This window comes from Halichoerus grypus, chromosome 11, assembly GCF_964656455.1.
Source record: "Halichoerus grypus chromosome 11, mHalGry1.hap1.1, whole genome shotgun sequence".
Lineage (NCBI taxonomy): Eukaryota > Metazoa > Chordata > Mammalia > Carnivora > Phocidae > Halichoerus > Halichoerus grypus.
The window spans coordinates 53,233,938-53,259,596 of NC_135722.1; the positions used below are offsets into that span (position 1 = coordinate 53,233,938).

The following is a 25,659-nucleotide window of genomic DNA, read 5'->3' on the forward strand; positions in this document are numbered from 1 at the left end:
TGCCCCACCCCCCCTTGTGTGCACATGCTCTCTCTCTCTCTCTTTCTCTCTCTCTCTAAAATAAATCTTGGCAAGGGAAACAAAAGCAAAAATGAACTATTGGGACTTCAACAGGATAAAAAGCTTTTGCACAGCAAAGGAAACAGTCAACAAAACTAAAAGACAGCCTATGGAATGGGAAAAGATATTTGCAAATGATGTATTAGATAAGGGGTTGGTATCAAAAATCTATGAAGAACTCATCAAACTCAACACCCCAAAACAAAAAATCCAGCCAAGAAATGGGCAGAAGACGTGAACAGACACTTCTCCAAAGAAGACATACAAATGGCTAACAGACACATGAAAAAATGCTCAACATCATTCAGCATCAGGGAAATACAAATCAGAACTACAATGCCATACCACCTTATATCTGTCAGAATCGCTAAGATTAACAACTCAGGAAGTAACAGATGTTGGTGAGGATGCAGAGAAAGGGGAACCCTCTCCAGAGTGACTGGTACAGCCACTCTGGAAAACAAGATGGAGGTTTCTCAAAAAGTTAAAAATAGAGCTACCCTGTGGCCCAGCAATTGCACTACTAGGTATTTATCCAAAGGATACAAACATAGTGATTCTAAGGGTCACATGCACCCCAGTGTTTACAGCAGCAGTGTCCACACTAGTCAAACTATGGAAAGAGCCCAGATGTCCACTGATGGATGAATGGATAAAGAAGATGTGTGTACACGTACACACGTACACACACACACACACACACACACAATGGAATATTATTCAGCCATCAAACAAAATAAAATCTTGCCATTTGCAAGTCTGTTTCTACTTCTGTTACTCTAATGAATACCTTTAAAGAGAAAAATTATTATGGACATGCTCTGACACTTTCTCATTATTTATAAAACATGTTACTCTCTGAATTTACTTAGTTCTTTCATTGTTTTCTGGTCTTCGTTTGCCACACTAGGATGTAAACATTATGAGAGCAGAACATTGCCCATCTTTTTCATACTGTAATCGCATTACTCAATTGGTGCCAGATTTTAAAAAGATGTACTATAGAAAGATTTGTTAAATAAGTGAATGGAAAATCTGTTTTTAACATTATTGTCAGTGTTTAATGACAGGCACATAGATCATAAATTATTGCTTCCAAGATAAAGTTGGAATTGACATTCCCTTCAAGTGAATATTTTGCTTTTTTTTAAATGTAGAGCAATAAAGCTAATTTGACAGTATCTTTGCCACTTAATTGTTCTAAGATTTTTTAAATTTTATTTATTAGCACGAGCAAGAGGAAGGGCAGAGGCAGAGGGACAAGCAGACTTCCCACTGAGTGGGGAGCCCAATGCGGGGCTCGATCCCAGGACCCTGAAATCATGACCTGAGCCAAAGGCAGACGCTTTACCAACTGAGCCACCCAGGTGCCCCGTCACTTAATTTTATTTCCAGAATACAGATTTGTTTTTGGCATTGAAGTCTTTACTACCACCATAATGTGTTAAATAACTCTTGTGAGTTAGCTTTCAGGAACAAATAAGCAAAGTATAGTAGAATTTCAGTCCATTATTCTCTTTAAAGGTATTCATTAGAGTAATAGAAGTAGAAAGAGACTTGCTTTTCTAGGTGATTCCTAGAAAATTTTATTTACTTATTTTAATCTCTACCCACAATTTGGGCCTTGAACTCACAATCCCAAGATCAAGAATTGCATGGCCCTCCCAGCTGAGCCAACCAGGTGCACCTCTAGCTGATTTTTTAAATGTGATTTAATACACTAATACTGAACTATGAGAAAAAGAAATAAAACAATCCCATCTACAATAGCAAATAAATAAAATACTTAGGAATAAATTTAAGCAAGGAGGTGAAAGATCTGTACTCTGGAAATTACAAGGCATTGATGAAAAAAATTGAAGAAGACACAGAAAAATAGAAAGGTACCCCATGTTCATGGATCAGAAGAATTAATATTGTTAAGATGTTCATACTACCCAAAACCCTCTACAGATTCAATGTAATACCTGTCAAAGTTCCAATGACATTTTCCACAGAAATAGAAAAAAAAATACCTAAAAGTTGAGTGGAACAGCAAAAGCTACTGAATAGCCAAAACAATCCTTAGAAAGAAGCCAGGCATCATAATTTTTCATATCATATTTGAATCCAAAGCTATAGTAATCAAAACAGTATGGTACTGGTTTAAAAATAGACACATAGGGGGCGCCTGGGTGGCTCAGTCGTTAAGCGTCTGCCTTCGGCTCAGGTCATGATCCCAGGGTCCTGGGATCGAGTCCCACATCGGGCTCCCTGCTCCGCGGGAGGCCTGCTTCTCCCTCTCCCACTCCCCCTGCTTATGTTCCTTCTCTCGCTTTCTGTCAAATAAATAAATAAAATCTTAAAAAAAAAAATGTTTAAAAAAAAAAGAAAATAGACACATAGGCCAGTGGGACAGAATCAAGACCTAAGGAATAAAGCCATGCGTATATGATTAACTAATATTTGATAGGGGAACCAAGAAGACTCAATGGAGAAAGGATAGTCTCTTCAATAAGTGGTGTTGGGAAAACTGGATAACCACATGCAGAATGAAAGTGGACTTATCTTACATCACTCTCAAAAATTAACTTGAAATGGATTAAAGATTTAAATGTGGGCGCCTGGGTGGCTCAGTCGTTAAGCGTCTGCCTTCGGCTCAGGTCATGATCCCAGGGTCCTGGGATTGAGCCCCGCATCAGGCTCCCTGCTCAGCGGGAAGCCTGCTTCTCCCTCTCCCACTCCCCCTGCTTGTGTTCCCTCTCTCACTGTGTCTCTCTCTGTCAAATAAATAAAATCTTTAAAAATAAAAAATAAAAATAAAAAATAAAGATTTAAATGTAAGACCTGAACCTGTAAAACTACTAGAAGAAAACATGGGGGGAAAGCCCCTTGACATTAGTTTTGACAATGATTTTTTGGGTATGACACGAAAAGCACAAGCAACAAAAGCAAAAAACAAGTGAGAGTACATCAAACCCCAAAGCTTCTGCATAGTCAAAAGAAAAAAAGAAAAAGCAAAAACTATCAGCAAAATGAAAAGGTAACCTACAGAATGGGAGAAAATATTTGCAAACCATCTATCTGATAAGTGGTTAATATCCGAAATATGTAAGAAATCCATATAACTCAATAACAACAACAACAAATCCAATTAAAAAATGGACAAAAGGGCACCTGGGTGTTTCAGGCAGTTAAGTGTCTGCCTTCAGCTCAGGTCATGATCCCAGGGCCCTGGGATCGAGTCCCACATAGGACTTCCAGCTCAGGGGGGAGTCTGCTTCTCCCTCTACTCCTCCCCCCTGCTCGTGATCTCTGTCTCTCTCATGCTCTCCTTCTCTGAAATAAATAAAACCTTTAAAAAAAATGGACAAAAGACTTGAATAGACATTTTTCCAAAGAGAACATACAAATGGCCAACAGGTACATGAAAAGATATTCAACATCTCTAATCATCGGGAAAATGCAAATCAAAACCACAATGAGTTATCACCTCACAACTGTTGGCTATTATCAAAAAGAAAAGAGACAAGCATTGGAAAGGCTGTAGACAAAAGGAACCGTTGTGCACTGTTGGTGGGAATATAATTTGATTGCTGTGGCTAGTACTTCCAGTACTTTGTTGAACAAAAGTGGCAAGAGTGAGCATCTTTCTCTTGTTCCTGATCTTAGATGAAAAGCTCTCAGTTTTTTGCCATTGAGTATGATGTTAGCTGTAGGTTTTTTGTATTTGGGCTTTACTATTATATTGAGGTATGTTCCCTCTAAACTCATTTTGTTGAGAGGTTTGTCGTGAATGGATGTTGAATTCTGTCAAATGCTTTTTCTGCATCTATTGTGCACTGTTGGTGGGAATGTAAATTGGTACAGCTGCTGTGGGAAACAGTATGGAGGTTCCTCAAAAAATTAAGAGTAGAAAGATCATATATTCAATAATTCCACTCCTGGGTATTTACCCAAAGAAAATGAAAACACTAATTTGAAAAAATACATGCACCCCTATGTTTACTGCAGCATTATTTACAATAGCCAAGATACAGAAGCAACCTAAGTGTCCATTGCTAATCAAATGGATAAGGAAGATGTGATATATATACACACGATAAAATATTACACAGCCATAAAAAATAATGAGATCATGCCATTTATGACAACATGGGTTAGATCCAGAGGGTATTATGCTAAGTGAAATAAGTCAGATGGGAAAGACAAATACTGTATGATACCATTCATATGTGGAATCTAAAAAAAAAATGAATTAACAAACAAGAAGCAGAATCAGAGCCATAAATACAAAGAACAAACTGATGGTTGCCAGAGGGATGGGAATGGGGGAATGGGCAAAATGGGTGAAGGGGAGTGGGAGATACCGGCTTCCAGTTATGGAATGAGTAAGTCACAGGAATAAAAGGCACATATAGTCAATGATACTGTAATAGTGTTGTATGTGGTGAGCATAACATAGTGTATAAACCTGTCAAATCACTGTGTTATACACCTGAAACTAATGTAACAATGTATGTCAGCTATACTCAAGAAAAAAAGTGAAACGTCTTTCTTTGATTATTTTGAGATTCTTGAATTCTGATGGCAGTCCATTCAACAAAGTTATCATTGGTGATGGGGAAAGACTTACTAACCCAGATTTTCCTTATTTTCCTAGGCGGCGATCATTAGTAGGGTTCAGTGTAGGATTGTGGCTTTAGATCTGCGAGGTCATGGTGAGTGATGTTCTTAATTAGTCATTGACTCAATGATATATTTGCCAACCCCTTTGAATAGTGTTATTACAAATTTCAGTGTGGCCGCAAAATAACCTGGCCTGTTCCATTTGGGCTCTTTGAGGGAAGTCTTAGTTTCTATAAAAGATATTTTATAAATATACACACACATAGATGCATTGTTGTTTAGCTTAAAAAAATGTCCTTTAATGTAACCAAATTCTGATGCTGTGATGTATTAGGAATATGGACAAATCTTTGCTAGGCTACTGGAATTATATCCTCCTTAGGGTGGCCAACTATAAAGATGCATCTGTAACATAGAAAATCCTTGCTTAGTCCATCATAAACAATTATAAAGTCTGAATTTCATTCCCCAAAATGAGATTTCTGAAAGAGAATACTCTTGCTTTTATAATTCCTATCATTGGGAATTTTATTTTTTAAATATTTTCTTTTTAGGTGAAACGAAAGTCAAGAATTCTGAGGACCTGTCTGCAGAAACAATGGCAAAGTAAGTAATTTAATACTGTTTATACATCACCTGGCTTCCATTACTATTATAAATAGTAGTATAACTATTATTCTCCTGGTGAGATTGTTGGACAATAATTAGCATAGAGAAAATTTTACTTCTGTTGTCTTTCCTCTGTATTTGGTGTCTTCTTAGTATTTAAACTTGAAAAAAATCTCCATCTTTCTTGATATATTCAGTGTTATAGTCATCACATAAAGCACTTGAAAATTCTTTGAGTTTGTGTTGCTTTTTGCAAAGTTTTCTTCTATTGACAAAGTTGAATAGAATCTGGATATCTGTTGGGAACTTATGCTTAGAAAGTGGTTGTATACAAAAGGCCCTACCCTATATGATGTTCTTAAGGTATCCTGCCCACGTTCTTTGTCCAGCTTCCGAGTAAGACAAGAACAAGGTATTAAAGAATAATTAATTATACCCTGGACCTCAAAGTACAAGATGGTGGTAGTATATACAGTGGTCTCAAACCTGGTCACTCATTAGAATCACCTAAAAAGTGATTAAAATACAGATGATTTGGCCTTATCCCAGACCTGCTGTATTAGTGCTTCTACCAGGGGGATCTGAGCATTTACTTATATTTTGATAAAGCTTTATAAAGAAATCTTAGGCAGCCAGTCCTGTGACTGGTGTTTGGGAACCACTGACCTATATTGTAACAGGATTCTTCTAACTACCCTGCTTTAATACATGGTCTCTGAAGTATTAGACCAACTTTTAGCCAAAAATATCTTGTCTCTTCTTACTTTAGCGCTTTAACCCAAGAGTAAACTGTGTTTCATCAGAACTCAAACTCATGTGGCCATAGGTTTAATGTTATAGTAGGTGCTATTTGTGTGCTTTCTGTCTGCCAGGCTTTATTAAGTGTGAATTAGGCATTTATTAAGAATAAATAATTTATTGGGACGCACAGTTGGTTAAGCATACACCTCTTGGTTTCGGCTCAGGTCGTGATCTCAGAGTCATGAGATCAAGTCCCATGTCAGGTTCCACGCTTTGCGGGGAGTCTACTTGAGATTCTCTCTCTCTCCCCACTGCACTCTCTCTCTCTCTAAATAAAGAAATAAATCTTTTTTTTAAAAAAGAATAAATTATTTAAGTTATTTTAATTAGCCACATTATTTTTTTTTAAAAGATTTTATTTATTTATTTGACAGAGAGAGAGATCACAAGTAGGCAGACAGGCAGGCAGAGGGAGAGGGAGAAGCAGGCTCCCCGCTGAGCACAGAGCCCGATGTGGGGCTCGATCCCAGGACCCTGGGATCACAACCTGAGCCGAAGGCAGACGCTTAACCATCTGAGCCACCCAGGTGTCCCTAATTATCCACATTATTAATTCTGTAGTCCAGATACTTTTTAAAAAAAAAAAAACCCGTGCAGACACTAGCTCAGATAGATTGAAGAACTAACTGTATGAGGCACACAGTTAATAGAGCAGAATTGTGATCATTCAACTATAGTGCCTGGCAGAGACCGGGGGTGCCTGAGTGCGGCAGAGCTCCCAGGTATCGGAGTGGGGAAGCCGGCCGCAAAGATGGAACCAAGGAGTGGGCTCTCAGCTCGGGGTTGCTATAAACTGATCGGCACAGTCGGGCCACTGCTCTTCCAGCCGGGACCCAACAAGCGGCAGATCCGGGGAGACTCCCCTTCCTCCCCTGGGAGAAGTGGCGCAGGAGTGCGCCGCAGGGATCTGCTGAGTTTGGAGACTCCAAACAGGGTCATGTGCCAGAGATAGAAACGCTCGGTCACAGGCCGGGTGAGCACGGAGTGTGGCCAGAGACTGGGGAGACAGGAGTGATTGACTGCTTTTCTCTGGGGGCGCACTGAGGAGTGGGGCCCCGAGTTCTTGGCTTCTCCGGGGCAGAGATTGGGAGGCCGCCATTTTCACTCTCGTCCTCCAAAGTTGTACCAAAAGCTTGCAGGGAACAAAAGCTACCAAGAGCAGATTACTTAGCCCAGCCCCGGCAAGGGCAGTGCAATTCCGCCTTGGGCAAAAACACTTGAGAACCACTGCAAGAGGACCCTCCCCCAGAAGATCAGCAAGAACACCCAGCCAAGACCAAGTTTACCGATCAATGAGAATGGCAGAACTCCAGCACTAGGGGAATACAGCACATAGAATTCATGGCTTTTTTTCCCAGGATTCTTTAGTCTTTCAGAGTTAATTTTTTTTAATTTTCTTTTTCTATTTTTTTTTTAACTTTTCTTTTTCCGTTTTTCAGCCAACATCTTATTAATCCCTTTTTTAAAAATCTTTTTTTTTTTTCATTTTTAGAGTCATATTCTATCCCTTCATTGTAGTTAACCTTATTTTTGGTGTATATATATAAGTTGTTCTCTCTTTAAAATTTTGGGTTACAGTTTCTTCTAACAGACCAAAATATACCCTAAATCTCTAATGTATGGCTTTGTTCTAGTCTCCTGCCTGATCACATTCTCTCCCTTTTTTTTTTTAATTTCTCTTCTTTCTTTTTTCAACCAACTTCTTATCAATTCCTTTTATAAAATCTTTTATAATTTTCATCTTTACAGTCATATTCCATCCCTTCATCATACTTACCCTTATTTTTGTACATATATAAGTTTTTCTTTCTTTAAAATTTTGGGAAGCAGTTTCTTCTAACAGACCAGAATACGCCCAAAATCTAGTGTGTGGCACTGATCTATTCACCAGCCTGATCATATTTGATCATATCCTTTTTTTTTTCTTTTTCTTTTTCTTTGTTTTTCTTTTTTCTTTCTTTCCCTTTCTTTTCCCCTGGTTTCAGGTCTCTTCTGACTTGTTTAGTGTATATTTTTCTGGGGTTGTTGTTACCCTGTTAGCATTTTGTTCTCTCGTTCATCTCTGCTCCTCTGGACAAAATGACAAGACGGGAAAACTCACCTCAAAAAAAAGAACAAGAGGCAGTACCGACTGCCAGGACCCCATCAGAAAGGAGAATTACAGACCAATATCCCTGATGAACATGGATGCAAAAATTCTCACCAAAATACTAACCAGTAGGATCCAACAGTACATTAAAAGGATTATTCACCACGACCAAGTGGGATTTATTCCTGGGCTGCAAGGTTGGTTCAACATCTGCAAATCAATCAATGTGATACAGTACATTAAGAAAAGAAAGAACAAGAACCATATGATCCTCTCAGTAAATGCAGAAAAAGCATTTGACAAAGGACAGCATCCTTTCTTGATTAAAACTCTTCAGAGTGTAGGGATAGAGGATACATACCTCAATATCATAAAAGCCATCTATGAAAAACCCACAGCGAATATCATTCTCAATGGGGAAAAACTGCGAGCTTTCCCCCTAAGGTCGGGAACACGGCAGGGATGTCCACTATCACCACTGCTATTCAACATAGTACTAGAAGTCCTAGCCACAGCAATCAGACAACAAAAAGAAATAAAAGGCATCCGAATCGGCAAAGAAGAAGTCAAACTCTCACTGTTTGCAGATGATATGATACTTTATGTGGAAAACCCAAAAGACTCCACCCCAAAACTGCTAGAACTCATACAGGAATTCAGTAAAGTGGCAGGATATAAAATCAATGCACAGAAATCAGTGGCATTTCTATACACCAACAACAAGATGGAAGAAAGATTAAGGAGTCAATCCCATTTACAACTGCACCCCAAACCATAAGATACCTAGGAATAAATCTAACCAAAGAGGCAAAGAATCTGTACTCCGAAATATAAAATACTCATGAAAGAAATTGAGGAAGACACAAAGAAATGGAAAAACGTTCCATGCTCATGGATTGGAAGAACAAACGTTGTGAAGATGTCAATGCTACCTAAAGCAATCTACACATTTAATGCAATCCCTATCAAAATACCATCAACTTTTTTCAAAGAAATTGAATAAATAATCCTAAAATTTGTATGGAACCAGAAAAGACCCCGAATAGCCAGAGGAATGTTGAAAAAGAAAAGCAAAGCTGGTGGCATCATAATTCCGGACTTCAAGCTCTATTACAAAGCTATGAACATCAAGACAGTATGGTACTGGCACAAAAACAGACACAGATCAATGGAACAGAACAGAGAGTCCAGAAATGCATCCTCAACTCTATGGTCAACTAATCTTCGACAAAGCAGGAAAGAATGTCCAATGGAAAAAAGACAGTCTCTTCAACAAATGGTGTTGGGAAAATTGGACAGCCACATGGAGAAGAATGAAACTGGACCATTTCCTTACACCACACACAAAAATACTCAAAATGGATGAAAGACCCAAATGTGAGACAGGAGTCCATCAAAATCCTAGAGGAGAACACAGGCAGCAACCTCTTCAACCTCAGCAGCAGCAACTTCTTCCTAGAAACCTTGCCAAAGGCAACAGAAGCAAGGGCAAAAATGAACTATTAGATCTTCATCAAGATAAAAAGCTTTTGCACAGCAAAGGAAACAGTCAACAAAACCAAAAGACAACTGACAGAATGGGAGAAGATATTTGCAAATGACATATCAGATAAAGGGCTAGTATCCACAATCTATAAAGAACTTCTCAAACTCAACACCCAAAGAACAAATAATCCAATCAAGAAATGGGCAGAAGACATGAACAGACATTTTTCCAAAGAAGACATCCAAATGGCCAACAGACACATGAAAAAGCGCTCAACATCACTCCGCATCAGGGAAATCCAAATCAAAACCTCAGTGAGATACAATCTCACACCAGTCAGAATGGCTAAAATTAACAAGTCAAGAAACAACAGATGTTGGGGAGGATGCAGAGAAAGGGGAACCCTCCTACACTGTTGGTGGGAATGTAAGCTGGTGCAGCCACTCTGGAAAACAGTATGGAGGTTCCTCAAAAAGTTGAAAATAGAGCTACCGTACGACCCAGTAATTGCACTACTGGGTATTTACCCCAAAGATACAAATGTAGGGATCCGAAGGGGTACATGCACCCCAATAGCAACAATGTCCACAATAGCCAAACTATGGAAAGAGCCAAGATGTCCAACAACAGATGAATGGATAAAGAAGATGTTGTATGTGTATGTATGTATGTATGTGTGTGTGTATATATATATATATATATATATATATATATATATATATATATATAATGGAATATTATGCAGCCATCAAAAAAAAAAAAGAAATCTTGCCATTTGCAATGACGTGGATGGAACTAGAGGGTATTATGCTAAGCGAAATAAGTCAATCTGAGAAAGACATGTATCGTATGATCTCACTGATATGAGGAATACTTAATCTCAGGAAACAAACTGAGGGTTGCTGGAGTGGTCGGGGGTGGGAGGGATGGGGTGGCTGGGTGATAGACATTGGGGAGGGTATGTGCTATGGTGAGCACTGTGAATTGTATAAGACTGATGAATCACATACCTGTACCTCTGAAACAAGTAATACATTATATGTTATAAAAAGAAAAGGATAGTAGGAAGGGAAAAATGAAGGGGGGGAAATCGGAGGGGGAGACAAATCATGAGAGACTGTGGACTCTGAGAAACAAACTGAGGGTTCTAGAGGGGAGGGGGGTGGGGGCATGGGTTAGCCTGGTGATAGGAATTAAAGAGGCACTTATTGAATGGAGCACTGGGTTTTATACGCAAACAATGAATCATGGAACACTACATCAAAAACTAATGATGTAATGTATGGTGATTAACATAACATAATAACATTTTTAAAAAATTTAATAAAAAAAGCTTTTAGCATCAGGGAAAAAAAAAAAGAAAGAATATAGGAATAGCAGGTGTAAGCACCTGCCAGAATCCCCTTGGACAAAGATGGAACACTAATGGAAGAGGTTGAGATTTAGACCTTGTTGTAGAGGGCATGACTGTGGCTTACTGAAGGCAGAGAAGTCATTTGGATGCCATGTTGGCAGAACTTTGCCAGATATCTGCCCTCTAGGGTGCCGGGAAAGCTGTTCACAGAGAGGTGTCTCACCAGAGGCACTCTGCAACAAAAATACTGAGGGTGGTTCCAGAGATCTGCTTTACAACATAGTGCCTATACTTAACAATGAGGTAATTGTGTACTTAAGTTTGTTAGGAGGGTAGATCTCATGTTAAGTGTTCTTACCACACCTACACTCACACACAAAGAAACTTTTGGAAGTGTTTATTAATCATGGTGATGGTAACACAGGTGTGTACATTAATTATTTACCATTTTTTGTATATCAATTTTACCTCAATAAGGCTAGGAAAAAAATTGGGCATGGGGGATGGTATGCTGGAGAAGCCACCTGTGCTGCAGGATTTGGGCGCTCCGGAAGCTCTGTGTGCTGTAGGGCTTCCCATGCTGCAGGGCCTGGGTCCTAGAGGAGCACAGGCTTCAGGAGCTTGTGGAGTAATGGACATGAACCAGGAGCAAAACCTTCTCTTTCTGCAGGGTCTCTCTTGCACCCTCTACTGATAAAGCTTAACATCATGCCAGCTGGAGAGGAAAAAATATTTAAAGGCCTCAGATCCAATTTTGGAGAACATAAAATGAAGGGTGAATTGGAACTGAGAGACAATAAGTTAACAACTTTTTTTTTTTTTTCAAAAAAGAGTCACTGTTCAAAATTTATTTGGTATTTTAGTTGGTATGACACTTGGTTGCATTGTCTTTTTACATTATATGGCCATGTACACTATATTCTGACATACATGGTACACAAAATAAGATCCTTGAGGACAGTTATGCACAATACGTGCAATATTGAATTTATACATTGGATCCCAGGACGTGACTGACTGGAAAAGGTGGACTAGGCATGTTGGGTGTTGGGGGAAGGAACCCGAAGTGACAGAACACACAGTAAACACACATCTGGTGTGAAGAGCAACCGCAGCTCTGCAGTGCTGCCTCTGACACGGTGGGGCTAACTTACGTTAACCAATTTAGGGCTACAAAGACAGGTGTCATCCAGCATCAGGATACAGCTGCAGGATTTGGTGAACCATTCCTATTTGGAACTTTAGGAAACGGATGTTTTTTCTTAGGCCATTTTAATATTACTTGAGTAACAGATCAGATAATAAGGACAATATACACAACCTCAAACCAAAATCCTGTTGTAGTCTACACAGTGAAGTGGTACATTAGAAAACTTTAAAACTGCAGCTCCTTTTGGATCCCCCAAAGTGTATCTGCACTCTCCTTCAAACGGGCCTCCCCCTCAGGAGTCAGAGTCACCTTCACAACATCTGAAATTCCATTCTGTCCCAAGATGCAAGGGACACTAAGGAAGACATCATCTTTAATTCCATAGAGACCCTTAATCATGGTGGAAATTGGATGCACCCACCTAAGATTCTTCATTATACTTTCTGCCAGATCTGCCACAGACAGTCCAATGGCCCAGGAAGTGTAGCCTTTCAGTTTGATCACCTCATAGGCACTGTCAACCACCTGTTTGTGAACCTCTTTCCACTGGTCCTTATCTGCATCAGTGCCTAAGTCAGGGTGCAGATTCTTCAGAGAGACACCAGCAACATTCACTCCACTCCATACAGGCACACTGGAGTCTCCATGCTCCCCCAGGACCCACCCGTCACAGCTTAATGGGTGAACTCCCAGTCCTTCCCCCATTAGGTAATGGAACTGGGCTGAATCCAGATTGCAACCACTTCCAATAACACGGTTTTTGGGAAAGCCACTTACCGTCCAAGCCACATAGGTCAAGATATCCCTGGATTGGAAACGACAAGCAACTTGCAGTTTGGGCTATATTTTACGATATTAGGAATGATGAACTTAAAGATGTTCACGTTACGCTGGACCAAATTAAGACGGCTTTCTCCCTCTTGCTGACGTGCCCCAGCTGTGATAATAACCAGCTTGGAGTTTGCAGTCACATTATAATCTTTGCCAGAGACAATTTTTGGTGTTCTAAGGAAAAGGCTGCCGTGCTGGAGATCCATCATCTCTCCCTTCAGTTTGTCTTCCATAACATCAACAAGAGCAAGTTCATCTGCCAAGTCCTTCATTAAGATACTGATGGCACAAGCCATGCCAACAGCACCAACCCCAACAACTGTAATCTTATTCTGGGGGGTATGTTCTTCATTAGGAAGATTCTGAATCAGCTGATCTTTGAGAGTTGCCATTTTGGACTTAGAACCAGAAGGAATCAGGAGTGCACGTTGGGCGGGCGGGCGGGCGTCAGCGGCATGCAAGGTTGGATGCGGACTTGGCGGCAGCGGCTCCAACACCAAGTTAACAACTTTTAACAAAAGTTAAAAATAAAATAGATAATTAAGACTATCTAGAATGATAAAGATGATTGCTAAGAATCAGAAGAGCCAATAATTTGGATTCTTGTGAAATAGCCAAAGCTGTAAAACATTTATATGATTTCTGAATTTAGTCACTCTGAAACAAAAATCTCCAAATGGGCATATTTAATGACAATTAATGGGATTTTCAAGTAGTACTGACAGCACAATTTTTGCCTTGTGTATCAACTTCAGAACCTCAACCCTACATAAAATGCAGTTAACTAAAAATAGAAGAACCAAGATTTGAGCTCATGTTGCTCTGATATTCTTCTTCTGTTATGTCTATGATATGCTATATTGCTTCTCAGGAAATGAACCCAGTATTAATAAGCATAATAGAGTCTCCTTATAAAGCCTCTGCCAAAACTGTGGTATATCCAGTTACAGACTAGTTTTATAGATAACATCTGCTACTTCATCTTTATTTTTCTGGAACTTCAGAACATGTCTCAATGGACTAATCTTGGTAGTTTGGCTAACCTTAATAAGAATAAATTTCTCCTGATGGTAAATGATCAAGTGATTGATCATAACCACATTTTACCTTTCCTAAGTTTAGATACATTATGGAGTTGGTTTGTTTCAGACCCTGTCCACCTTCACACATGCATGAAGCAGATACCACAGAACCCCTCCAACTCAGTTACTGAGTATTTTAAAGAGACCTGTACTTAGATAATCTTCTGTAGCATCCTTTTGCTTTATTATAGCTGTTACTAAACAAAACTTTTAGCTTTAAATTTAACTCCAAAGGAATATTAAACTAGTGCTTTTTTCACCTATAAAATTAGGTGGGGCCTCCTTATCTCCCATTCAGATTGTCTGCAGATGCTACAGCTACCCTATTCACATCTGTAATTGTTTTATGAAATTTTTAAGATTAATTTCTTCTGAAATAATTAATAGCATTTGTCTTTGCCATTCTGAATACCCTGGGGATCATATTCAAAAGGCTGTGTTCCTATATCCACATCTGCTATATTTGGGTAACACTGTGTGGGTGCTTGATGTATATAATAACACCCAGTAAGACCAAACTGTCTTTTGAAGTTAACTGACTCAGCCACTCCCAAAAGCAGACGGTAGAGCCAGTGGTCTCTAAAAACATACCATACGTACCTATTGCTGTAGTGAAGAGGGCCTATAGGCAAGTCAAACCCAAGTTCCTTTTTCACTTCTCATTTTCAAAACTTTCCGAAATTTTCAAAAAATTTCAGAATGGATCCACTCATAATTAAAGACTAGGACAGAAGCCAGTAAAAATTAGCTCTGAACATCTTGTTTCTCAGAACATTGTACTTAAATTTATGTTCATACTTCAGATAACTTTACATAACAAATATAAGTAATAAGTAACATTTGTATAGCATTTACACTTTTCAAAGTAGTTTTCATTTACTGTTTCAGTTAATTTTCAAGGCAATCTAGAATAGTAAATCATATTCTTTTCTTTTTTTGTAAATCACATTCGTATCTTTACTTTATAGATACTGAAACTGTCTGAGAGATTAAATAACTAATTCAAGTCCACCTAATAAAAATTAAACTGGGGCTGCAATTCATCTTGTGACTCTAAATTTTACTACATTATATAATGCTTGATAAAATTGTTTTCCTGTTTTATAGTTGGGGAAACAAGCGTAGAGTGCTTACATTTTTTGTCCAGTTTCAAGCTTAGGTTTAAAATAAAGGTATATGTAATTGTACTAAATGTGTGGAAAAATGAAAGTGTGATGTAAATGAAAATCAAAAAATTTGGGTTCTTGGGGCACCTGGGTAGCTCAGTTGGTTAAGCATCTGACTCTTGATTTTGGCTCAGGTCATGATCTCAGGGTCGTGGGATCGAGCTCCCTGTTTGGCTCTGCACTCAGCACAGAGTCACTTGAGATTCTCTGCCTCTCCTTCTCCACTCTGCCCCTCTCGCTTGTGCTCTCTTTCTCAAATAAATAAATAAATCTTAAAAAAAAAAATTGGGGCTTTTAGTCCCATTTATCAGAATAGCTGGATGTGTGGCTACATGTATAGATACTGGGGGGCATATTAAGAGATTTACATAGGTATATTTGCAAGATGGCCCAGTGGACCTTTACAGTTTTAGGACTTGTTACAGACCAAAGGAAAGAGTTAGGAAAGAAAATGATTTTTACAGTGTTGTCAGAGAGCATTCTCAGCTTTTTTTCCTTTGCAGAGATGTTGGCAATGTGGTTGAAGCCATGTATGGGGACCTCCCTCCTCCAATCATGCTGATTGGACATAGTATGGGTGGTGCTATTGCAGTCCACACAGCATCATCTAACCTGGTGCCAAGTCTCCTGGGTCTCTGTATGATTGATGTTGTAGAAGGTAAGTTTTCTTAGTACTGACCAAATCAGAATCTTTGACTTATGAGAGACATCTATGGTAGATTATTATTATCTTGTTTTAATTTATTGTTGATTTTCTACTCATCTTGAACTATGTCCCTCTGTCTTGATACCTTTTTTTATGTTATTTTGTAGCAAAGGCATTCCCAAGTATTTTTTTAATTGACATGTAACTTTTTATTAGTTTCAGGTATATAACATAATGATTCAATATATGTATATATTGTGAAGTGATAACCACAGTATGTGTAGATAACATCCATCACCACACATAATTACGATTTTTTTTTTCTTGTGATGGGCACTTTTAAGATCTACTCTCTTAACAGCCTTCAAATATACAATACAGGGGTACCTGGATGGCTCAGTTGGTTAAGCAGCCGACTCATGGTTTCGGCTTAGGTCATGATCTGAGGGTCGTGAGATCAAGCCCCGTGTAGGGCTCCATACTCAGCATGGAGTCTGCTTAAGATTCTCTGCCTCTCCCTCTTCTCCTCCCCCTGCTTGCATGTGTGCACGCTCTCTCTCTCAAATAAATAAATAAGTAAATAAATAAAATCTTTTAAAAAACCAACAAATATACAATACAGTATTTTTAACTATAGTCACTGTGCTGTACATTACATCCTCAAGACTTACTTATTTTATAACTGGAAGTTTGTACCTTTTGACACCTTCCCCCATTTCACCCACACTCCATGTTATATAATCATTTTCCATGTCATCAAAAACTCTTTGTAAATATCTTTTGTGGCTGCATAATTTTTCAATTGTATGTGTGTCCCATAATTTTATTTAACATTTAAAAGAAGCTGCATGTCTTTTATGACCCAGCCTCAGAAGTCACACTATTGCTTATACAAGTCAGCCCCTATTCAGTGTGGGAAGACTACACAAGGGAGTGAATACCAAGAGGCAGAAATCACTGGAGGCCATCTTGGAAGCTGGCTATCCCATCAGTCGTCTGAATTTTCTTAAGCTGCGTCTTTTTTCCCCAAAGCATCACTGAATTATGCTATCATTGAGGGCAAATGTACAGTTAACCCAGTAAGTGTAAAGTGCTGTAGTTAAAATATTTGTTTAACATCTAGGTACAGCCATGGATGCACTTAATAGCATGCAGAATTTCTTACGTGGTCGTCCTAAAACCTTCAAGTCTCTAGAGAATGCCATTGAATGGAGGTAACTCACAAATCTATATTGTCTGTATTTTAAGTGTTAGATTGTAGCTGTCCTTTTTCATCACTTCAGGCACCAAGTTCAAAGGAATGGTTCAGTTTCCAAGCCTTAGCTTTATTATGATATGTGCGGAAACAGTTATGTAAAGAGCAGAATTTTTTTTTTAATATTTTAAATGTTTCATACTTGGCCCAGTTCTCTAAAATCCATCCTTTTTCTAATACACTGTAATACCTCCTAGAATTTAATAATTATGGATCATCTGCTGTCTAGCTATTTCCATCTCTGAGGTAAGAGTCTGGACTAAATGAGGCTCTAAGGCCTTTTCCACTTCTGATGCTTCATGGTTCTAGATTCACTTTCTGTGTTCCAGAGAAAATGGTGGAGAAACAGAAAGGATGCGCATAGGTTCCTTTCTCAGTTTTTATTTGGGTTTTGGGTAAATAAAAACCCTTTGGGTAATTGGTTTTCATAAAAATCACAGACAGAATTGGCTATGGCTTCCACTTAAGTAAAGGCTGTTTTTTCATTAATTTATTCATTAAGTCAATCAATTATTTGATTAAATATTCATTAAACATTTTGTGCTAAAGGGTGACATTTCAGAAATGAGTAAAACACTGTCTCTCCCACAAGGAAATCAGTCTTAGGATAAAATATCCTTAGTATCCTGTCTTCCTACCTGTTGTTTAAAATCATCTCTAGTTCCTTTTCCAGACCCTTTCTCTTAACTCCTCCGAACCACTCAGATCACTCATTTGATCAAATTGCTAGAGGCCTCTGTCTATATTATATTGTACTATTTACCTCTTAAGTCTTCTAATGCTCCCCTAAAATATATGCTTATATTGTCAGTTTTCACGTATGTCTTAATGCTTTTCCTATATGATAAGGGCAGAAGCTATCCTCTATTTCTTTTGTACTTTCATATAGCATTCAGCATACTGCTGACTGCCTTAGCAGGCAGAACATATCTGTTCTTTGAATCAGAGACATCAAGAGGAAATGAAGGACCTGGTAAATAGAGCCTAGGTAGTTTTTCCAAGACAGAGGGCCTCATGCCAAATATGGCTTGCCAAAATGATGTTTGTGTTTGGTGAGGTTGCTTCTGTCTCCCCTTGTTCACATTACTGAGATTCAGGATTCCTGTTCTCTCAGAAGCACCAAAGATCTCTCCCTCTTTGGCAACCACAGCATTGCAGAATGTAGCTGCTGCCCGTTCAGCAAGTACCTCAGGCACCCTGCCTTCTCCCCCAGTAACAACCAGTGAGAAGACGATTCCAAATAACTTTTTTAATTTATTCAGTAAACTTTTTTTTTTTGTACCTAAGATGTGTCAGTACCTGATTTAAGAACTGGGGATAAATCGGGCTTAGTTCCTATCTGTCAAATAACTGGGAATACAAATAAGTAAATATGTAAACACAATGAAGGAGGCACAGGAATCACAGAAGATAGGTACTTAATCTAGCATGGCAGTCGTGGTGGACCTTCTCCTAAAAGAGATAGAGTCTTGATTCTAGTGGCAGATGTGGGATAGGATGAGGGTTCTGTTGGTTGTATGTTAAAATGTTTTGGGTTTATGAGAGCCACTGATTTTTAGAACCCACTTCCTGAGCCTGAGAATCAGAAAGAATCCAATGAAGTATTTCATAATTTTGTTTTGTACTCTGCTGGGTATCTGAATAAAGTTCATGACTCATGGCTATTGTGGCTATTCCAGATGAAAAAAAAAAAAAAAAGATGTTGACATACAAGGCCAACCTGTTTAATTCAGTAAGGGTTTAAAGCGAAGTGAATTCCCACTTCTGCTTTCTTGGTCATCCTAATGAGAGGCAGTAGGTTATTGTCGTTAGAAGCCTAGGCTTTGAAGTTGGACAGATAAGGATTTGCATTTTGGTTTCACCACTCTGGCTGCTCTGAGGAAAACACTAGGGGAAGGAGTAGGGAGTGGGTGTGTTAATGGAAGTGGGAAATTGGTTAAGAGACAATTGTAGTATTATAGGAGAATAATGATGGTAAGCATAGACTAGGATGGCAACAGAGGAAGTAATATGTCATATTTGGAATGTATTTTGAGGGCAGAACTGACAGGACTGCCTTACGGATTGGATATCAGCAGAGAAATGGGGGTTGGAGGCAGGAGGAGGCACAGCATTCAAGGATGACTTCTAGGTTTTTAGCCCAAGCAATTGGGTGAATGGTAGAGACAAAGAGAAGTAGATTTGGGAGCAAGTAAAAGGTCAGGAAATCAGGATTTTTGTTTGGATAAGCTAAAATGCTTACTATACATCTAAGTGGAAATGTTAAGTAAATACTTGTATATACTTGTTAGAAGAAGTTGAGCTAGAGATAAATTGGAGAATCATTATTGCGTAGATAATATTTAAGAAAAAAATTCCTTTAAGATAACTTTTTTTTTTATGATAGCTTTTTTGAGAAGTTTTGTTGTATAGGAGAGCAGAGAAGTGGGGTAGTATCTAGTAGTGAATGTGGGGTTGAGAATGTTTTCAAAGGCTGTTTTATAATATCCACTAGAGAAAAAAAATGATGACCCACATGATAACTATAAGAAGCAAGGTCCTCATAAGCAAGAGGGGATAGGAACTGTGCCCAAGGTTGGCCTTGAATAGGAACAGAGGTGTTTCATATATTAAACAGTCATCAAGGCAGGGTATATGATTATAAATACTGGTGTATTTGTAGATTCTGTAGATTCAGTTGGTAGTAGAAAAATGAAATAATCATTCTGATTGTGTCTATTTATCATTAAAATAAGAAACAAGGTCATTATCTAAGGGGGTTTTCCTTTAAAATTTTACATGATTTTTTAAGCTAAAAAAGTTAGATTTAAAGAAATGTGTTCTGGGGGCGCCTAGGTGGCTCAGTCAGTTAAGCATCTGCCTTCACCTCAGATCTTGATCCTGGAGTCACAGGATCAAGCCCCATATCAGGCTTCCTACTTAGCGGGGAGTCTGCTTCTCCCTCTGACCCTCCCCACTCTCATGCTCTGTCACTTTCTCTCTCTCAAATAAATGGATGCAATCTTAAAAAAAAAGGGAAGGGAAGGAAAGTGTTTGGGTGGCCTGCTTCAGATATTGTTTCCAATTCCCCCTGGGACATGCGGCCATTTTGCTTGGCCCTTTAAGCATACATAGGTAGATAACTCTGAGGGAACTAATCTATTAAAATAGCATCTAAGCTCCTGAACTCTATATCGTGGCATGCAAGGCCCTGTAGGAGCTCGTCCCTGCCCGCCTGTCCCTTTCTCCCATTCACACTCCCCTTTTGCTCTCCCCTGCATCTCCTTGCACTCTGTCCTCTAAAATCCTCATCCTTTGACTTTTCCACATCACAGTGCCTTTGTTCACAATGTGCCCCCTGCCTGTAATGCCCTGACCACCCTCTTTTATCTTCTGCTTAGCTTCTTTTCTCCTCGGTTTAGACGGGACATTTGGGGAGATTTCTTTAACCTGTTCACTCAGAATAAGTGATTCCTTTGAACCTTGCCTTTATTATGTTAAAACTATGTGTTTCTTTCTCCCCGCTGAATTAGGTGCTTCTTGAGCACAGGCCTGGCACATAGTATCCTCCTGGTAAACGTTTGCAGAACTGAAATGGCTTGAATGTCTTTACTTAATTTTTACTACTTGGATTATAGCCATAATAACCAGGTAGGAAGTAGGAAGTAGTGGTAATCTCCATAGTAAGCTGTATTGGTAAACACAACTTTGTAGAGGTTCCACAGAATCTGCAAAATTATCCATTTGACCCTATGACATGATAAGATGGATGCTGAATAACCTCCTCTCTCCCTTCTCACTTTTTTAGTGTGAAGAGTGGTCAGATTCGAAATTTGGAGTCAGCCCGTGTCTCAATGGTTGGCCAAGTCAAACAGTAGGTCTTATTTTTCCCTGTTGGGCTGGTTAGAGACTGAAACATGGTGAGGGAATTACAGATTGCTTTTTGTTATACACCTGTCCTGCTATCCTGAATGCCTTTATTATTTTAGATAATTTTTACAAATGAGCTCAGTTAGGCTAGCCTCATAGCTTTTCTTTTCTTTTTCTTTTTTTTTTTTTTTTTTGAAGAACTCCCAAAGCCTGTATAATACAGGATTACCTTTTTAATACAACTCTGCGTCTTAAAAAGTGAAGAATCCCAGAGAATGGACATTAAAAATTATTTTAAGGGTCCACTCTAGTGCTGGAAGCTATGATTTTATTCTGGTGATGGTCTCCTTCTTAACCAGACCTGATTGTGAGGAAATAACAGTATAAAAGCTTTAGTGAAAGCCAGATTCTAAGGCTAAGCTAAAATTATATAGCCCAACTGATCTTCTTGGATAGGGTTACATGAGTCCTGAGTATGGCTATGTAGTCACAAAATAAACTTTAGATAAATTGAGAAAATGTTGCTCAGCGGAACAGATAGGGAGCACAAGAGTTGATAAAAATGATAATGGCATTACTGAATGCCTGCTATTTGCCAGGCACTGTGCCAGGTATTTTATATCCATGTTCTCATTTTAAAAATCTTACGGAAATTTTTAAACATATAAAAGTAGAATGATACAATGAACCCCAGTATACACATTGCCTGTTTTCAACAGTTACTGACTCATGGCCAGTCTTGTTTCATCTGTGCCCCTTATTTTCCCCTAATTACAGAATATTTTTAAATAAATTCCAAGATTTCAGGATACCCTAAATGGTAAGGACACTTAAAACACAATCACAATACCGTTATCACACCTAAAAAATTTAATAATTCCTCAGTATCATCAAATGTCCATTCAGTATTCACATTTCTAATTGTCTCACTGATAATTTTTTTATAGATCAAATCAGAATTACAATAAGGTAGATACGTAGCAATTGGAAGATATAACTCTTAAGTATCTTTTAATTTATAGGTTCCACTTGTCTTATTTTTTTTCCTTGCAATTTATTTGTTGAAGAAACCTGGTTGTTTGCCCTGTAGAATTTCCCACAATCTGGATTTTCTGATTTGATTCCTGAAGGTGAAATTTAACATGTTCTTCTCTTCACTGTATTTTCTGTAAATTGTTAGTTAGATCCAGAGATTTGATCAAGTTCAGGTTTGTTTGTTGTTATTTTGGCTCTTTATTTGTTTATAAGAATAGGTACTGCCATTAGGAAGCATGTAATTTCTGGTTGTCTCTTTTTTTGAGTGTTGGTAGCCATCGATGATCATTACCTAGATTCATTAATTCATTTGCATCATCTCATTTAGTCTTTACAATACCTCTTTAAGATAAGATTTGTTTTATAGGTGAGAAAATGGAAGTTCAGAAAGGTAAAGTAGCTTTCCCAGGATCACACAGCTAGTGAATGACGGTGCTCAGATTCAGTCTCCTGTGTATTTGACTTCAAGGACTGTATCATGGACTTTTTATGCCTGAACGTACAATTTGAGTAGTAATATCTAGCAGACACAATGCAGTCTTTAAGCTGTGAGACTGCGCACTTTGCAATGCCTAAATATTTTGAGATCAGATTTGTTTAAGCAGTGGTAAAGCATTTTGTGAGGAAGTTATATGGCTTGTATTCAGGTAGTTCAGCGATTTTTAAATTTTACCTAATATGTAAATTTAAGTGGTGTCTTCTCTTAATATGTAAACTTGTGTATATAGTGTGTGTTTTAATTGTCACATAGAGACCAGATAGAACCTTCCTGCCCTTCTTGATGTAGGTGAAATTCTCTCGAACCTCCTAATCCATAGCTGTGGAAATCCAAGGCACATGTTGTTTCTTTGTTTTACTACCTTGACCCTAGATGTGAAACTTGATACCTCAAGTCCCATAGAACACCCCCACTTGACACAACATTTTGTGAACATATACTTTACTGAGATTGGTAGAGGAGAAAAGGAAAACGAGTTATCACTGTTAAAAATCCATCACTGAAGTTTCACTGACCCTTCAGTTTATCTTAACTTGTTCTCTCTCCTCTTCTCCCTTCTCTCTCCCTTTCAAGGGCAAAATAACAATACTTCTTTGTCATGCAGAACAGACCTTAGTACTAGCTGCTACGTAGGCTCTTGGGACTTTTACCTTTAATATTGTCAGTGTATTTTTTCAACAAGTTCTTTCTAAAAGGAATTATGATATCAGCTGTTCATATAGTAATAATTTTTCTACCTAATTATGTAATATTGTTTTTTAGAGGAAAAACAACAACAGTAATTGGTTGGATCAGATGTTCTAATCCCCAAGGTTCAGCTGGCTATGGTTATTGTAATTGTCAGTTTCTATCAGCTAATTGAAAGTGGGGGCCTTTTACCATGCTGTTTAAGCCTTGCTCTACTGTAAGCAGGGTACAGTAGAAAAGTACCATGCTTTCAAGTTAATTGGGCCTGGATTTGCCTTCCAGCCTCATCTACTTATGAGCCAGGTGATCTTGGACAATTTTTTTATTTTTCAGGACTACTTCATAGGATTGTTATGAGGATTATACAAGATAATGTCAATAAAATTCTTGTCACCATGCCACATGAAATGATTACTCTCTTCTGTGGGTCAGTATTGGTGCAAGAACTGGAAAGCAGCCCTTGGAATATAGTCATACCTTCCATGGCCATGACCTTCCACAGCCCTTGTCTATTTCTGCACATTTTAAAATGCACATTGTTCACATCCTCCTTCTCCCAGAAGCATTAAGTTTTAACTGACATTTGATTGTAAAAGACTATGAGTTTCAGTATCTCTGAGATAATTTGTGTATAAAAGAAAGATGTATGATAGCCCTTTAAAAAAAAACAAACCACCTAGGTGTGAAGGAATTACAAGTCCAGAAGGCTCAAAATCTATAGTGGAAGGAATCATAGAGGAAGAAGAAGAAGACGAAGAAGGAAGTGAGTCCGTAAACAAGAGGAAAAAGGAAGATGACATGGAGGTGAGTGAAAGCTGGCATTCTTGGAAGGATGGGGCAGTGAATGGTTCAGAGTGTGTGGGGGTGGTGAGGGGGGTGGTGAGGGGGAGGTGACATGTTCTTTTTGTTCACCATTAGATATTTTAGGGGGTGAAGATGTTATCATAATAGATACTTAGGTTAACTATAAGATATAAGGCACTTGTTGATAGCTTTGACAAATTGGAACGTAAAACTTATAGTGTATACCCTACCCTCAAACAGACTGCTCTCTCATCAGATTCTTTCTCACCTCAGTACTTCTGTTCCTATGGTTTATCTCATGAGAAAATCTGATTTCCTATGCTAATAAGCCCATCAGATCTTACTCATCTTTCAAGGTGTATCTCCGGGGAAGTTTTCTGACCTCATTTTATATCAGTCCCTCTCCAGTATAGCACTGAGAGTCTGTATGACATAACTTAGCACTTTCTTTTTTGAAGTTGTGGCTAAGTCATAGAATTGATTTTCATAAACCACATTCAAAGATACGATGGTCTCCTGTAGTCATCCCTAGAATGCAGATTCAGTGTTCTCTAATTGCACAAGAATTGTCTCCCAACAAAAATAACCTGTGTATTTTGAGCACAGAAACTAATGTTCTATATGAATTTCCCTCAGCATTTAGCTTGGGTGTGTGTGTGTGTGTAGCAAGTGTTCCGTGAGTAGTACTTGTTGAACACTTGATTTGAGGATAGTAATGGGAAAGGGTGTGTGTTTTTTCTTGGAAATGGTTAGTGAGCATGAGCAGCAGACTTTCTGGGATGGATTATAAACATCTTACTAATGGCAGATAATGGACTTGGTGTACACCACATATTCCCTTATGTTTGGAGATGCTCCTATTAGCAAGGAGGAGAGGACAATTGACCCTTGAACAATACGGGGGTTAGGGACACTGCCCCCCAACACTGTCAAAAATCCAACTATAACTTTTGGGGTGCCTGGGTAGCTCAGTTGGTTAAGCGTCTGACTCTTTATTTCAGCTCAGGTCACGATCTTAGGGTCGTGAAATCGAACCCTGCGTGGGGCCCCGCGCTGGGCATGGAGACTGCTTAAAATTGTCTCTCTTCCTCTCCTTCTGCCCCGCTGCGCACACCCCCACTCCGCACATATGCACTCTCTCTCTCAAGAAAAAAAAAAAAACAACTATAACTTCTGGCTCCCTAAAAACTTAATCACTTATAGCCTACTGTTGACCAGAAGCCTTACCAATAATATAAATAGTTGATTAATACTTAATTTGTATATTTATATGTATTAAATACTGTATTCTTATAATAAAGTAGCTAGACAAAAGGAAATGTTCTTAAGAAAATCATGAGGAAGAGGGGCCCCTGGGTGGCTCAGTCATTAAGCATCTGCCTTTGGCTTAGGTCATGATCCCAGGGTCCTGGGATCGAGCCCTGCATCAGGCTCCCTGCTCATCAGGAAGCCTGCTTCTCCCTGTCATGTTCCCTCTCTCGCTGCATCTCTCTGTCGAATAAATAAATAAAATCTTTAAAAAAAAAAAATCATGATCTCTCGCTGCATCTCTCTGTCAAATAAATAAATAAAATCTTTAAAAAAAAAAAAAAGAAAATCATGAGGATGAGAAAATACATTTGTAGTACTGTACTGTTTCCAAATCCAC

At 38.6% G+C, this 25,659-nt stretch overlaps 1 protein-coding gene and 1 pseudogene across 1 annotated transcript in view; one reads left to right on the forward strand and one right to left on the reverse strand.

The window, feature by feature from the left end:
* The window catches only part of PPME1 (protein phosphatase methylesterase 1), a 77,672-nt gene that overhangs the window by 37,206 nt on the left and 14,807 nt on the right, over nucleotides 1-25,659 (forward strand). Inside the window, exons 4-9 of the mRNA XM_078058534.1 lie at nucleotides 4,703-4,760; nucleotides 5,223-5,274; nucleotides 15,740-15,894; nucleotides 17,006-17,096; nucleotides 20,925-20,990; nucleotides 23,888-24,011. Of these exons, the coding sequence (XP_077914660.1) occupies nucleotides 4,703-4,760; nucleotides 5,223-5,274; nucleotides 15,740-15,894; nucleotides 17,006-17,096; nucleotides 20,925-20,990; nucleotides 23,888-24,011 (546 nt within the window). The remainder of the gene's footprint in view (nucleotides 1-4,702; nucleotides 4,761-5,222; nucleotides 5,275-15,739; nucleotides 15,895-17,005; nucleotides 17,097-20,924; nucleotides 20,991-23,887; nucleotides 24,012-25,659) is intronic.
* LOC118552836 (L-lactate dehydrogenase A chain pseudogene) lies at nucleotides 11,839-13,398 on the reverse strand (annotated as a pseudogene).